Here is a 16,511-nt window from a genome sequence, read left to right as displayed (position 1 = left end):
GCCAGGAGCCCAAGTATGTGCTCTGGTCTTACTTCCTGGCGTGCCCCATATGCGGACACTTGGGAGCAGTCTTTTCATCCTCCTATCCTGGTGACTGGCGAGACCCCATGAGCCAGCCAAGGTAGTAAAATCAGCCTCAACTGGAGCAGAGGAGGCCTCCATTGCTCAGAGGCACCTCAGCCCCGACTGCCAGCAGGACGTGACCATGGCGTGGCTGGCCAGCTGTAGGCACAGCTGACGCCAGAGTCACTCTGATGGCTGGCTGAGGCTGCCCTCTTCCTGGTTTCTCAGTACTCACTGGTTATCAACTATGTGCTAGGCTCAGTGCCTGGTCCAAGGCTGTGGCTCCCAGTGATTTTCCTGGTTGGAAAGTCGAGGTGGATGATGTGGGCGTGCATCCCCGTTGGGTGGGTTAAAAGCAGCGGTCCCCAACCTTTTTGGCACCAGGGACCAGTTTCATGGAAGACAATTTTTCCAGACTGGGAATGGGGGATGGTTTGGGGATGATTCAAGCCCATTACATTTATTGTGCACTTTATTTCTATTACTATTACATTGTAATATATAATGAAATAATTATACAACTCACCATGACATAGAATCAGTGGGAGCTCTGAGTTTGTTTTCCTGCAACTAGACAGTCCCATCTGGGGGTGATGGGAGACAGTGACAGATCATCAGGCATTAGATTCTCATAAAGAGAACACAACCTAGATCCCTTGCATGCACAGTTCACAATAGGGTTCACGCTCCTGAGACTCTAATGCCTGCTTATCTGACAGGAGGCGGAGCTCAGGCAGTAATGTGAGCAATGGGGAGTGGCTGTAAATGCAGATGAAGCTTTGCTCACTGGCCCACTGCTCACCTCCCACTGTGTGGACCACTTCCTAACAGGCCATGGACCGGTACTGGTCTGTGGCCCAGGGGTTGTGGACCCCTGGTTAAAATCCACTCTGAAGCTGAATTGCTTGGGTTTGAGCTCAGCTCCACCACTTATGAGTGGTGTGACCTTGGGCTAGTCCCTTCCCTGAACTTTTCTCACGTGTAGAATGAGAATAATAGAACCCACGTATCAATCAGGGTCCTGGCAAGAAACACGGTGCCCTCCAAGGTGCAAGAGAAGAGGATCAAATGGGTTAACATGAGGAATGTGCTTGCAACGGTGCAGGCACACAGAGGTGCCAGTGCTGCCCTTTCCTGTCACTCCTGGAGGCAAGTGGAGTGCAAGTGAGGGTGAAAGTCTTAGAGTGACAACCTGAACCACTCTAATTGATGGATGGCAAAAAAGAGGTCCTGGCCCCAAACTTGGGTGCTTCATTCTCAGTGACAGGCTGATCTGCCCCCCAGCAGGCCGGATGCTGTGGGGCAAATGTGGCAGCAGGAGAAGCAGAAGACAGCAGCCCTGCCCTCTGACTGCTTGGGGGGCCAGATGCCGACGGGGGCATGGGACAGGAACCCTGGAGCAGGGAAGGCAGACCTGGAGCAGTTTCTGGAAACTGGGAGCGTGGTTCTTGCTTTCAGTGGGGACAGGCAAGAGGCACACAGATGGGAAAATCCCTGGCCTAGAACACAGGAAGCTGATTCTCTTCTCAGCTCTGCTGTCACCTGGTAGGATGATCTCAGCCAAGTCCCACACTATGCCTCAGTGTCCCCTCTGTGAAAGGAACGACCTGAGTGAGAGCAACAAGTTCCAGACAGTGGTTATATAACTTACTAGAATTACTCGAAACAAACAAACAAAGGCTTGTGAAGCCCTGGGTGGGAAGCGTGTCGACCATATCCTGGGCTAGAAGAGCATCAGTGATTCTTCTAGCACAAAATTGCTTGTTCACAGCAAAGTGCTTACCTAGAAAGCAGTCTGTGGCAGTTAAGCTCCCACAAAGCTGCCACGGACTACAAGGGATGGGGACACACAATGAAGGGATGCACGGGGCAGTCGGCACAGCCTCCCTGGGGAGGTGGGGGAGTGCTGGACACAGCAAAGCCTCCTTGGGAGGCTGCACAGCCCCGATGCAGTCCACCAGGAGCTGCTCAGCAAGGCGGGGATTCTCGTCATGTGAAGGGAAGCTCGCCCCTCTGTGGCCGGGGCAGACGGGGCTAAAATTCTGATGTTCTGGGTCGGGGATAATCACTGGGCCATGGATAAAAAGTAAATCTGATATGTCATAACCACGTCTAGTGAGGGGACTTCCAATCATCCCTGTGGAACACTGCTTGGCATCAGCTCTTCCCCCAACTCAAGACAGCTCTTGGCCCACACCATGGAAACTTCCTACAATCCAATCACCCTTCTGCAAAAGACAGCCCTCCATTTCCCCTACTCCCTTTGCTGCTGGCTAGAAGGTACGGCTGGAGTGGCATCCTAGACCTGCAATGGATGCAGAGACCCCAGGTGTGACAGAGCAACATGGCAGAGGGCTCAACCCTGTGTCACATCTGGGCTGCTCAGGCAATGCATTTCTTAGTCACGTCACTGTTATTTTGGGGGTCTTTGTTACAGCAGATGAGCCTGTATCCTGACTGATATACACTAGTATTATTGTCATTTTACAGATAAAGAAACTGAGGTTTAGGATCATTAAGGAACTGGCCTGAGGTCACAAAGCTAAAAATCGGGGAGCCAGCTTTTACCAGTGGGCCTGTCTGACACCAAAGCCTGTGCTCTTTACTGCATCACACAGAGCTTCACGTCAAAAATGTGCACGGTGGTTCTCCATGAGAAGACACAATAGTCTGTGACCTTATCATCAGGCTTCTGGCTATAGAGTATAACTCTTGGACTTAGTCCTGGGGAGGGAAATATCTGGGAGTCAAGGACTTAATCATTCAAGTCCATAACCACAGACTAAAAACAGTGATGAAGCCTGGTCTGTGTCCTCAGCAGGTGCTCTCGCCTGAAGGACTGTGCCCAGGGAGCAAGCCTGGGCCCGGAGAGCCGCCCTTCCTCTCCTTCGCCAGTAATCATCAGGGGAACCAGTTGGTCTAGGCACCAGGCAGGGAGTGGGGTTGCCATGACAAATGCAGCAGGAAGGAGGAAGGGAGATAGAAAGCTGGGAAAGAAGGGGGAGGGCCCCCACAGAGCTGGGAAAACTACCTAATTCGGCAGGGAGCTATTTCAGGACTGTGCCCTCAGACCTCAGACCAGAGATACTGGGGAAGCGGAGTCTGTTGGTGCTGATGCTCCCAGTCCACATCTGCCTCCAATCCACATCTCCTCAATAAGCTCCTCCTGCGCTGGCTCGGGAGGTAGGAAGGAGAGCTCTGGCCTGGGTGATACGAGCTCACTGTCTGGGCCAAGAAAGGTCTGTGGGTGCCAGTGGTAGTGACACATTCATGCTGTGTTTGGTGAAGTGCAGTGTATTGCAAGGGTGCCCCATGCAGGGTTACTTTATCATTGTAAATATATACCTGATCCCTATTGTACAGATGAGGAAACTAATGCTGGAGTGGGGACAGAGGGAGTAGAGGTCAGAATACCCAGTAAGGGCTGTGGTCAGGGGCTGTGGGAGGGAGATGGCCGCTCTCTGGATGCATAGAGTCTGGAGGTGGTTTCTCCCAGGACTCCTGGTGCAGGGAGGCCAGGGCTGCTGTTATGCTGTGGGTCTGGGGTCCCATCTGTGTTGGTTAAGGGCAGTGGGCTTCTCTCTGCCTACTCAACAGACACCTGCAGGGTCTGGCATGCTCTGTGCCATGCCACAGGGGTTCCATGTTGGGTGAATGATGGAGACCCAGAGCAAGGCCCAGCTCTCTCTCTGGACCATGCCTGGATGCCTGCAGGAGCCTGTCAGCCCCTCTCCCTGCTGCCATTCTTGCTGCCCATCTCTCCCTTCTCCCTATGGCCACTGCAAGGCTCTCCTAAGGGAAGCCATGTCTGTGCCTTGCTTAAAACCTTCAGTGGCTTCCTGCTGAGCCAGGAACAAAGCCAAAATTCCTTCCATGGCCTGGAAGCTCTTCTCACCTGAAAGAGCCGGCCCCTGCCTCTTTCTTCCACCTCATCTCCTGCCATTATCCCCACCGACCTCTGGGCTCCAGCCACACTGGCCTTCTCTCAGACCCTTACGCTGGGATGGGACTCCCCTGCCTCAGAGCCTCTGCACAGGCTGTTCTACCTGCCTGAAATGTTCTTCCTCCCCACCTCCCAGTCTTGTTTGCCCCACCAGTGCCAATCCCTTCAGCTGTTTGTCAGATACCCCGTCCTCAGCACAGGCTAGGACAGGCCTGCTCTCAGGACACTCTGCTCTCTGGAATCACTGAGGCTGTCCAGTGAGCTGAGCTCTAGGCAGCAGCACACCTGCTTGCATTAGTTCACCATGGTGCACAAAGCACTCAGCATGCTGCTGGCACAGAGAAGGCCATGTCCATATTTCTCAAGTAAATAAACCAGTGAGTGAATGAGACAGCCAGGTGCTGAAGGCATCCAGGGGAGAAAGAAGACACGTCTGGCTGGAGGGGCTGTGGAATGACATTCACAGAGCCATAGGCAGCCCTAATGAAAAGGAATGGAGCAGTAGCCATTTCAGGAGCATTTACTCTGCGCAGGTGCTGTGCCGAGTGCACCGCCGACACTGGACACTGGTGCACGGTCTATGCAGCGCGCCATCTCAGTGTTTCCCCGTCACACAGTGTCTGCCACTCTCCTCCCTGTCTGTGATCTCTCCTGCTCTCTCCTGTCTCTGTCTCTTTGGGTTTCTCTCTCAGGCCATGCTGGGCCCCGAGTCAGAAGCAGCTCTCCTCAGCTCCACTCCTGCAAAGCCAGCAAGAGGGCAGGTGCTGAGGCACACTGTCTCCCAGCCTGAAATCAGAAGGGACAGGTGATTCTGGGAAGGGATGACACCACCTCTTTGACCTGTAGTAGCTAAGAGGCCTTGACACCAACCCTTTGCTCTGGTTCTGAAACAAATGTCACACCCAGGCTCCTGTCCTGGCCCTTCACTGACAGGCAATGAGGTATGGGCAAGAGGAAGGAGATGGCAGTAGCTGTTTTCTGAGCACTTACTTGGTGCCAGGCACCTTGCTTAGCTGTTAACATGCATCATTTCTTTTAGCCACAACAACCCTGTGAGTAGGTATTATTATGATCTCCAGTTTTCAGATGAGGAATCTGAGGGTCAGTGAGTCAGGTGACTAGTGCTAAGTCCACTGCCTGGCAGACAGGTGTTGACTAGCTCTAAGGCTGTTGCTGCCTGGGGCAGGCTCCAAGGGACCTGACTTCTAGTGGAGGCCTCTTCTGTTACCAGCCCATCTCCCCTCTTCACCTCCCAGTCTTCCCTGGCCCCCTGCTGCAGCCACAGTGGAAAGGCGAGACCATTGGTGAGTGGTGGGCTCGGGGCTGTGCACCCATGTGTCCTGCCACCCAGGACCTCAGGGGAGAGGCTGCCATGGGAGCAGCAGTGCTGGCTTGCCGCCAAGCTCAGCCATCTCATGGTCCTGTTGCACTGGACTCAGCCTGGCCGGCCCTCCACCCTACGACATGAGTCATCTCCTGCATGGAGCAGCACAGCTGGTAGCCCCAATGGCAAGGAGAGATCTGTGGGTGGCTGGTGGCCTCTCCAGCACCCATTTCCTCCTATTCTATTTCCTTTTTCAGGAGCTTCTGGTATTCCTCTGGGGGATTCACTCTTGTCCCAGGAATCCCCCTCAGCCCCCTTGGTCATGGTGATTGGGTCAAGGAGGGGCAATAAGAGAGAGAGACAGACAGACAGACAGACAGACACACACACACACACACACACACACAGAGACAACAGAGACACAAAGAGACAGAGAGAGAGAGAGGGACTCACAGGACTTGGTGGCTGCTCAGCTGCACCTTGTGTTTGGTGATGTCCTAGGATGCACACAAGGTTACAAGTGATGACTTAGCTGCTGGAGCCATTTTCCTCCTTGGTGCAGGAGTGATGCTGTGGAGTCGAGGGTGAAAACCACATAGTGGGGCAGAGTGGAGAGATGGGGGAAGCCAGGGACGTCCCCTGAGCTGCTGATCAAGCCCCCACTCCCCACATGTGTGTCTGAATTTCTGACTCTCTGGGCCTGTGGCTGTTTTGTGTTTTATTTTGTTTGAATAAGCCAGTTTGCCAGTGTGGTTGTATCTTCCATCACTTGCAACCAACATGTCCTAATTTACTCAGAGCGAGGGCTTCAGCAGTGACATAAGACCACTGTTGGTTGCCCAGCAAAGAAAGAAGAGGGAACGGAGCTGAGTAAAGCAGACGCAGATGAGCGTGTGTGCAGATGTGTGTAGCGGGAGGATGGAAAGTGGCTCTGGTTTTCCTAGGGAAGCCATCTCCATCTCACATGTGTGGGACTGTGACCCCCACTACACTCCCAGCAGGGCAGGGGCAGATACCACCTTGGCTGTCCCCACCCCACACAGCCTTCCCCACGTGGTGCTGCTGCCTCAAACCTAACCCTTTCTCAGTCCCTGGCGCCTCTTCCTTCAGCAAACTAAAATCTACCTTACTGGTTTCCTAGGCTCCTCCACGGTATATCTGGTGGCCAGAAAGGGATTATACATCCACAAAGGGCTCAATTCTGGGGCTTGGACCAAATGAGGTCCCAGACATAGTCAGGAGAGAGATGTCAGACAGTGAAAGCTACAGTGCTCAGCACAGGGCTCTGACTTGTGTCCCACTACAGGACCACATGGCCAACACTGCACTATCAATTAATATTTTTATAAATCCTGTAATTATCTTTTTAGGGAGCACAATTATATTTCATTGCATTTGTGGTAGGCCCAAAGTACTGATTTGTTAAGTAGATGCATTTAAAATACAACACGATTTTGTTATCGTGTTTTGGGAATTCTTCAATTTTCAATATTCCAGGAGTCCCAAAATACAGGGCACTGGCCAGGCAGGCCCCTCTCTGCTGTGGCCTATGGCTTCTAAGGCTGAAGTCTGCTTGGCAGCTGGTTTGCCACCTTGAAACAGGTACCACAAGCCCAAAGGATGCTCACACAATGGCCCCTCTCCAGAAGGGAGGCTGTCAGTTCCCCCTGTGTAGCTGCCAGGTGGGGGTGGGGTGTGGGTAGAACAGGGGCTGCAATGGGGTGGCTCCTGGACATCCAAGATTGGTGGGGGCCACTTCAGTCCTGATGCCAAGGAATATTTATTTACGTGGTTATAACATTTTCACACCATCAGAGCAGAGTAATTAGGGCTTACGGTGGTGGTGGGGGGCGGGGTTGGAGTGTGAGAGAGAGAAAGAGAGCACACAAGCGCAAGGCATCACCGCTTGCAGTTTTCTTTTACTGTTTGTTGAAGTCTTTCATTTAAATTTTCTTTTTAAAATTCCATGCCCTTTTCTACAGGCAATGAGCATGTAGAGACTGATGGCAGCCCAGCCTTGAGCATCCACTCAACTCTGAACACCACGGAAGAGAAGGCAGGCCGGGCCAGATGAAGGCTAGGTGCTGGCTGGGGCCTCTGCAGGGGCTAACGTGCTGGAGCCCTGGAGGCTGAGTGCCTGCTCCAGGCTGAGCCACCGCTGCGGGAACACATGAATGGAAGCACGCATGGCAAATGCTGTGGAGGGATCAGGAAGGCATGGAAAGAAGCATATTCTGCATCTTTCATCCTTTCTTCCCTGGACACATCTGTTCAGGCCATGCATATCCCTAGTACCAGGCCAGCACTTGACCCGGAAGCACACACCCATTGGATGAATGGAATCACTCAGGCACAGGATTCACTGACCCCTGCTAGCACTGGGCATGATGAACAAGACTGACCTGTTCTTCCAGACCTGCTGTCTGGCCCCAAGGGTAAGACAACCATGAAGTACAGTGTGCTGCTGGGGGGCAGCTGGGAGAGGCTGGGGGGAGGGCACCGCTTTTAGCTAAGGAAACCCAAGACTCTAAGGGGGAGAAGCAGCTAAGAGACATTTCAAAAATCTGACACTTTAGTCCTTCTTTCTTTCCCATACTGAAAACTGCAGTTCCTTTGAGTTGGTTCTTCCTTTTAGATGACGGTCAGGGAAAGCCACTGATGCTGCCACCCTGGGCCAAAGTACCAGTAGCCGGGTCTCAGGCTCCTTGTGGCAGGGCTTAGATGGTGGATGCCTTCCCTCAAACCAGGAGCTTGCAGCCCGATCCAGCCTTGGATCAGGGAGCAGTGCTGATGCTGCACTGAGCCCTGGAGAGCTGGAATTTCAGAGCTGGGAGAAGCCCCGGAAACCAAGGCGTTTACCTTCTCATTCTGGGGCTGGCATCTCTGCCCAAGACCGGGAGCCTCTTGATCTTTGCATCTTTGTACCCACCCTTGCCATCTTGTGCACTTCCCCAGGAAGTAAGCATTTGTAAGTAATAAGTATTTGTGTGATAAGTATTTGTGGAATGATTGATTGACCAACTGAATGAAAGAAAATGAGTCCCCAAATTGGCTGGGTGACTGGAAGCAGCCTGCTGAGATGGAAAGAGGACTGAGCCGTGATGCAGGAAGCTGAATGCTCTAGTCCTGGATCTGTCACATATTCCCCTGGGTAAGTCTCTTTCTGGTTTGGGCCAGATGAAACCTATGTTGCATCTGCAAAATGGAGCAGCAGAATGAGATGGGCTTGAATGGAGCAGTTTCAAGCTCTATTCACCTGGCTGGCAAAGGGTCAGGGCAGGCTCTGGGGCTGCTGTAGGTGGAGAGCCTCAGCACCCAGCATGGGACACGTCTACATCCTCTTCCTGGCCTCATGTTTGGGCTATGGGAGTATGAAGCCTTCATCTATTACATCCTTCAGCCCCCATCACATCTAACAACTACCACTAAAGTATCTCTAAGCCCCAGGGGACTCAGGGAGACACAGGCCAGATAGCATCCTTGTTTTTATCTGTTTCAGAATTCATGCAAACCACAAGGTGAACCGCACTGCACTGTAGAGGTGGCACCACAATATTTCCATTATTATTAAAAAACACAGTGTCCTGAGCTCCACTGTGTGACTTAAATGTCAAGATTTCTTTTACCAGAAGAGATCCAATGACATTCTGAAAACTAAATGTGAAATCTGATTCTGCCTCCCAAAGAGCTACCATTATCTCTAGGCGATACAGCTCCAGTGAAGGCCCCTGGTGGAACAAGAGCATGGGTGGCAAGCCCAGCTGGCACCCATCTTTCATCCTGCTTAGGTAGGTGACTGAGATAGAGCAGGGAGCCCCCTGTTAGGGGTGTGCTGCCCCCCACACCCCGAAAAAGCATGGAAACAGAAAAATCTTGAGTCTCTTCAAGGGAAATTCCAGGCACCTAGCTAGCCTTGAGAAATAAATGAGCAACTTGAGAAGCAAGGAGGTTGTAATAGCTTAAAATAATAGCCACCCAAGTAAGTTAGAGCCACAAGATGTTTGGTTCCCTATGGAAACTAAAGATAACATCTTAACATATGTCCCTGAGTTGTTTTTCAGAAACCTGGACCCCCACCAGATGGAAAATGCCCATTGCAGTCAAGTAGACCTCAGAAGAGTGGGAACTAAGGACAGAACGCTGACCGCCGGTTTTTCTTCTAAATTTCTTCCTGAGGGGCCTGGAGAGACTCATACCTACAAGCCAGACCTTAACATTCATTTCGGCTGTCCCCAAGGTTTTAGACAAAGGCTCGCTCCTTAACCAACTGCAAATCACAGAATCTCTGGATCTACCTATGACCTCAAAGCCTGCCCCACAAGATATCCTGCTTTTTTGGGCCAAACCAATGTATAACCTCCATGTATAGGTTTATGGTTTTGCCTGTAGCTTCTGCTTTCCTAAAATGTACCCTTACCTTTAAAAGCCCTTGTTTGTAGGGCCACTGAGGAAGTGAGATGTTAAGCATGAGCTGCCTGATTCTCCTTGCTCAGCCCCCTGCAGATAAACGCAGTCTTTTGTCTTGTTGTAAACTTCAGTGTTGGTGTTTGGCTTTATGGCACAGGTTGAGCAGACCCAGGCTTGGTAACATGACCTTGGGTGGCCAGTTAAGAACCTTGTGCTTCTGTTTCTAACCTGAAAAGTGCAGATAAAACCTTGCCCATTCCTCACTAGATTGCTGTGAGTAGAATTCATCAATACTTTATCAAAAATAATGATTTTAGACAAATAATGAGAATAATTGCCAACACATGTTGAGAAGTTGCTATGTGACAGGCACTATCCTATGCACGCTACAGGCATTATCTCATTTGCTCTTACAGCAGATATGAATGAGGGGGGTATCAGGATCATTACCATTTTACAGTCCAAAACGCTGAGGCTTAGAGAGGTTACATAATTTACCCAGGGCTATATAGCTGGTGGTAGAATTGGGGTTTAAACTTAGTATCCAATACTTCCTGTGTTAGGCATTGTGCTAGAGGAATAGGATCTATACTCTGCCCCTAAGGAGTTTATAGTTGAGAGAAACAGGCATAGGCACAAATAGTGAAAAAATGAAAACTGGAGTATTTTCAAGCGAATAAAGCCTCATACAAGTTCAATGCGTGACTGCTACTAGTCCATTTGTTTACAATATATTTTACATATGCAAGGATGTACACACATACACATGTATATTTTACATATGTTTATATATACACATGTGTGTATATGATGAACTGTATTAATACAGGCTTGTTCAAAGCTTTCCCCATCCCCCTCACTGGTCCAGTGAACCTTCTAATCCTCTAATTGTTCAGTTTCTCCTCAACCCTTTCTTCCAGTGTCAGAGTTTAGGCCAGCTCAGCCAGAAGAAGGCCCTCTGCTTTTGTGATGCAGATGTAGGCCCTGGGCTAAGGCTAGAGGAAGGAGGAGGGGGAGAGCTTGGCTCAGAAGGTGAAGACAATTTACATAATAATGAGCTGGAGTGAGGAGGAAGGGAGGAAGAGAGGGAAGGGGAGGAGGAAAAGGAGACTGAGAAGGAGGGAGGAGGACAGAGGGAAAGGGAAAAAGGGAGGGCGGGAACGGGAGAGATAGAAGGGGAGGGGAAAGGGAGATGAAGAAAAAGGGAGGAGTGAAGGAGAGGCAGAGCAGGAAACCATTTAGTGGGAGAGAGAGAAGGGGAGAGAGGACCAGCCTTGCTCGCTGGGGTGGAGAAGAGGGTCCATGGAGAACCCAGGGGGGTAAGGCAGCTCAAGGGAGTTGGGTGGGACAGATGTGGGAGACAGGAGAGTATGTTTGAGAACAGCAGGGGGAGCTGTCTCTGGTCCCTTTTCATATTCTTAGAGAGACTTAGGATGAAGGATGGGATTCTTTGAATGATTTGTTTTGCCTCATCATACTGGGCCTATCTAAATGGGACTCTGCTCCGGACCCAGGCCACACAGGTTCTACTCTTGTTAGGCTTCCATGTCTACACTGTATACATATATAATCTGTATTGCATGACCCTGGTCAAGTCACTTAGCCTCTCCATGCCTCATTTTTTTTTTAACCTATAAAATGAGGACAACAATAGCACCCACGGCACAGGTAGTTGTTAGGATTAAATAATTTAAGCATTAAGGAATATTTTTTAAATAACAGGACAAATAACAGGCCCATCCTTTTCCAATAAAGGGTCTGAAACATAAAAATGGAAAGCCATTATTATCCTGGAGTCAGTAATTCCCAGAGCTTCAGTTCTCTGAATCCATCCATCTGATATGTGAGGACCTCCCCGACTTGGAAACCCCTTAGGTTTGGAAGGGGACTCACCCTCTGTGGTCCGGCTCCACCCAACCTCCTGGCTTTCTGGCTGAGGTTCCATCTTGTGCCCATCCTTTTCCAACAGCCAATTAATCACCAGGCCCCTGTATTTCCTTTGTTGCTACGCATCACTCTACTGCCTTTCTGACCCCTCACCTAGCCCCTTGCACCGTATTCATGGTCTGTTGCTGGAGCTTCTTCACCTGCCTCCCATCTTTAGTCTTCCCCCGCCATCCTCCTCCCTGCCCTGTCCACTCTGCACATGCCATCATCATAATTTCCTAAAATCTCACTTTCATCCCATCCCAGCTCAAAATCTCTCCATGGCTGCCTACTGCTAACAGGATAAAACCCAAACTCCGTGGCCTACCTTCCAGGGCCCACCAAATCTGGACCCAACTGGACCTTCCAGTTTTTCCACACCTTGCTCAGACCCCAGTCCTCTGTTCTGGCCACTGGCCCCTTCTGCCAATTAACTCTCCTTTCCCTCATTACCAACCATGTTTTTTCCTGGCTTCAAGGGCCTTTGCTCACCTACACTGTACCTGTCAAACTGTACCTGTGCTTCAGGGACAGTTCCAGCTTCACTCCCACTAAGCAGCTCTTCCTGCCCACGATGTGCAAGGGCTGTGCTCACTCTGCCTGTGAGCTCCATCTTCCCAAGAAGATGACCAGCTCCTTAAAGGCTCCAACTCACCTGTCTTTGAATCTTCACACACGGCTTAGCACCAGCCCTACACATGGTAGGTACTCAATCAACAGCTGTTGATGTAGTGATAAAGTTACAGGCACTTTGCCTTTTTTTCTCTGAAAACTGGGAAAGTTAGAAATGTCATTCCATTAATGGGATGGGTCTTGAAGACCTACTAAGTGCTGAGCACTGTGTTGGCTGCTGGAGTGAGGAGGTGACCCAAAGACAAACGACATAGGCCTTGATCAGAAGACCTTAAATGATGAAGGGGTTCTTAGGCGGGACTCCATTGGTGGACCAGGCCCCCCTGAAATTGCATGCAGAATCTCCTAGATGTGTGTTGTGTCCCCTGTTCTGGAGGGAAGGCTCGCTGCTTTCATGAGCTGCTCAAAGGACTCTGACTACACGTTAGAGCCCACTGCTCTATGGAAAGTATAAACAATTCATCTTCATGCCTGTGTGTGAGATAAGAGCTTCATGGGGAAAGCCCTGAGCTGAGTTTCTTCCTCAGAGAAGGAAAAGGGAAGACGGCTTCATGGACAAGATGAAGCATAGTGGGCCCTTACTGAGTGGGGCAGTTCCATGTGGAAGAGGGGAAGAAAAGAGGAGGGCACTAGAGGCAGAGAGCACAACCTAGTGAAGTCCCGGAGGTGTGAGAGTGCATGGGGTCCCTGGGAGGGGTCTGTAGTCTGAGGCTGGGGCCTGGGGCCTGGGTCCTGGGGGTGGAAACCACAGAAGGATGTAAGGAGGTCCCTGCTGTTTGCTCTGCATGGAGGCTCTTTCAGGTTCAGGCTCATGCACAGTCATGGGGCCCCAAGTGACTCCACACCAGAGAGGCTGAGGGAAAAACCAGCCAGTCCTCTTTCCTCTTGGGGAAACAGACAGGACAGGTGGTGAGTCAGCTGCTGGGAGAAATCAGGGACACCTACCTGTTCTAGGGGCTGACACTGAGGTACAGCAAGGAAGCTCTTAGGCGCTTTTCTGTGTGGAGAATGCAAGGCTGGCTGGCCCCGGCAGGTGCTGGGAGTGGGGTTGTCTTCCTCCAGACACCCCCTGATGAGTGGTGGTGGGTGGCAGAGGTGAAAAAAACACAAGAGGGAAGGAGGTCTCTTCTTCAGAGACCAAAACACGGATCTGGGCTCCTGCAGCATAAGGTGGTTTCCCCAGCATCCAAATGGCAGATCCCCTAGGTGGAGAGTGGCTGGGGACCCTAGAGACAGAAGAATATGGGGACCCAGCCCTGGGCTCAGGGCATCTGGACATCAGCAGCTGCCTGGCTGCAGGTAGCTCCAGCTGAACAGAGCTTTATATTCCTCTGCGCCAGGCTCATTCCTCCCTCAGGGCCTGGGTGTTTGTCTGGAACTTTCTGTCCCCTCGTCCTCCCACTCTGAAGTATCTGCTCCTCCTACCCCCAGATCAGGCTCTCACATCACCTTATTTTGTTTTCCTTGCAGCCCTTAGCATTATCTGACATTATGCAGTCACCTACTTGTGGGGTTGTTTGCTGCCTGTACTGCTAGATAGGAAGCTCCATGAGAACATGGAAAGGGAAGGATGTTGGCTCTGAGCTGCCCCCACACCAGCAGGTACTGCAGCCCTTTCTGGCCTGGTATGTCTCCTCACCGAGAGGGCAGAAGTGGTGGCTTCCACTCTCTTCTGCCCAGGTCCACAAGCTGCGAATCCACATCAGCCCACTCCCGGGAACGCCTTTTCCAGCTGTCTGGCTTGCTCTGGCCTGGGTCTTGGGTTCACTCCTTTCCTGCTCCTCACAGGTGTAAGAATACAGGAAGGGGGTGCCTGAGTGTCAGGGAGGCCTTTGCCCACCAGGAAGCTCACACCAGACAAGGCTGTGTTGCCCTAGGGATGGGCCAGGTGCCGGCCATGGTGCCACCTGCCATAATGGAACTGTGCTTGGACTCGACTGTGTCCAGTGGACTCTCCAGGGAGTCCCGCTTAGCTCTCAGTCGCTCCTTCCATTGGAGCCTTCCCCTCCTTCCTACTTGAAGGCTGACTTGACTGGGAAATTCCACGGAGGAGAAATAGCCAGAGAAGGGACCTTGTTTCCCAGGGGCCTGCAGTACAGTCCTTAACGCATCATAGTCCTAGCGATTCCCAAGCAATCATCTCTCCATTCAGGATAATAAAATGGAAAAAAAAATCCCATGGGAACAATGAATGTTTTCCAAAATGGAAGGAGAAAAGTATTCCAAAGCCACACTGACTTTTCTGGGTTATAATCAGTATAGGAGATTTTTAGGAAGAGCTGGCTGGGAGATGAATACATTTGCTCCTGGAAGATCTCACACACCGTGTGTGTGTGTGTGTGTGTGTGTGTGTGTGTGTGTATAGGGGGTGTGCCTTTTGTACTGTGTCTGCTATCTGGCTGAGATTCAGACAACACGCTCTCCACTTAGCCAAAGGGAGACAGACAGACCAGAGGCCTGTGGCTTGTGCCATGCCTGAAGATGAGGCACTCCTTGCTCTGGGCTGTAATAAAATGAGTTAAATAAAATAAGTCATTATGTGTAAAGTGCTCAGTATGTGCCTGGCAGCCAGTAGGTGCTCAACAAATGGTAGCTGTTTTTATTCCTACTATTGCTATTAAGAAGAATGAAGCACTGTACTCATCTGGGTTAGTTCTAATGATCTGAATAGGTGTTTTCTGCAACCAGACACTATTCCCTGCTGTGCTCATTCCTGTATCCACAGCACCTAGCTCAAAGCCTCGCACATAAGCCTGCAGTGAATGGACCCATCCACTCCGCCATTCCCTCTTTCCACAGGCACTGGCTCTGTGACCAAACCCAAAGCTGGTCTTCCAGGAAGAAGTGCTTCCTTTGCAGAATCCACTTCCCAACTTGGCCTCCAGGAGGAGCGGCAGATGGGCCCAGGTCCCCCTGCTAGTGCCCAGCTTCTCCACCTCAGGCTGGCCTCGGACATACCCTCAGTCACCCAATTCCCCAGTACCTGGAGGAGCCAATGCCTGGGCTGGATGACTCTGCCCCATGGAATTAGGATTTTGTGCATAACATATCAAATTTTACATTTAAAGCTGTCTGTCACGGATGATTTATCAGACACAGAGACAACCAGGACAGTTTTCCTCGGTGAGGAAGATGATTTTTAGCAAAGACAGGACGTGTGTATAATATACAATCAAATCACACAGCAATCAGAGATGAATGCTCTCCATCCAGAGGCTCAGATGCAGAGCCCAGGTGCTTGGAGGCTGTACCTGCCTTCCGCCCCCTTCTCCAATCTCCAGGTCCCAGAGGGAGGATCACTGAGATTCAGTCCCAAACAGGGACAAAGAGCTGCTTCTGGAAAGAATTCTAAGGCTATTTTCTCCTCTCCCTCTCTCCCTCCCTCCTTTTATTTAGCCTTGCCAGTGTAGCTGTATATAGTTCAGTCTTAACAGTTAATATAAATGTTTGCAAATTAGAGGCTTTTATATAGTACTTATTCCATTCACCACTTAATAGAAGCCTGGAAATGTTACCCCCAAACAGTCCCTGTTCTAGGACACTGACTTTCCACAGGAAGGAGCGCCCTGTAGGTCCTCATACTTACTCGGGGGAGGCAGAAAACATAGCCCTTGGTGTAAAAGAGGAAAGACAGTCAATTCAAATGGCTATCCCCACTCCACAGCAAGGCAAGGAAAGTTCTTCTAAGGAGGGGAGATGGTGGCTAGACAAGGCTTGTTTTGTTTAATACATATTTTTTCTGTTCAAGTGAATTGCCCAAGGACAGGTACTTAGACAGTGTTGTGGCAGCCCCAATTTAGAACTGTCACCAACTCTTCCTCATCTGCAAAATAAATCCGGGAGTTTTGCAGCCCTTGCAACTTGCAAAGTTGGTGAGTTTGCTGGGAGTTTGCCAGAGGGGTGGATGCAATGGCTTAGGTTGGTGACTGTGCCACCATATATCTTTCATACATAGCGGAGTCTCTTCTCATTCATTTAAGGCAGCCCAGCACTATAAAGAGGAGGCAGTGGGGTAACACAGACAGAACCTCTTGTTGCTGTGCTTATGGGCTCAGGGGCCTACCTTTCTCTCCTTATCACCATATTCGATGCCCAAAGTGTCCATGGCCCGGACGATGGCTGCCAGGGACTGGATGGTGTTGCTGTAGACAACAGGCTTGTACTGTTTCACATCTTCTCCGGAGAAGCCATCTTCATGGATGATCCTAGAGAAAA

The 16,511-nt window shown here is 50.8% G+C and overlaps 1 protein-coding gene across 2 annotated transcripts in view; it reads right to left on the bottom strand.

The window, feature by feature from the left end:
* The window catches only part of GNAO1 (G protein subunit alpha o1), a 168,843-nt gene that overhangs the window by 68,681 nt on the left and 83,651 nt on the right, over positions 1-16,511 (bottom strand). For both annotated transcript variants that reach the window (XM_009250738.4, XM_002826435.5), the window contains exon 3: positions 16,360-16,501. In XM_009250738.4, coding sequence (XP_009249013.2) covers positions 16,360-16,501 — 142 coding nt within the window. The remainder of the gene's footprint in view (positions 1-16,359; positions 16,502-16,511) is intronic.

The sequence above is a fragment of the Pongo abelii genome, chromosome 18 (genome assembly GCF_028885655.2).
Source record: "Pongo abelii isolate AG06213 chromosome 18, NHGRI_mPonAbe1-v2.0_pri, whole genome shotgun sequence".
Lineage (NCBI taxonomy): Eukaryota > Metazoa > Chordata > Mammalia > Primates > Hominidae > Pongo > Pongo abelii.
This window is presented reverse-complemented; position numbering and strand designations above follow the sequence as displayed.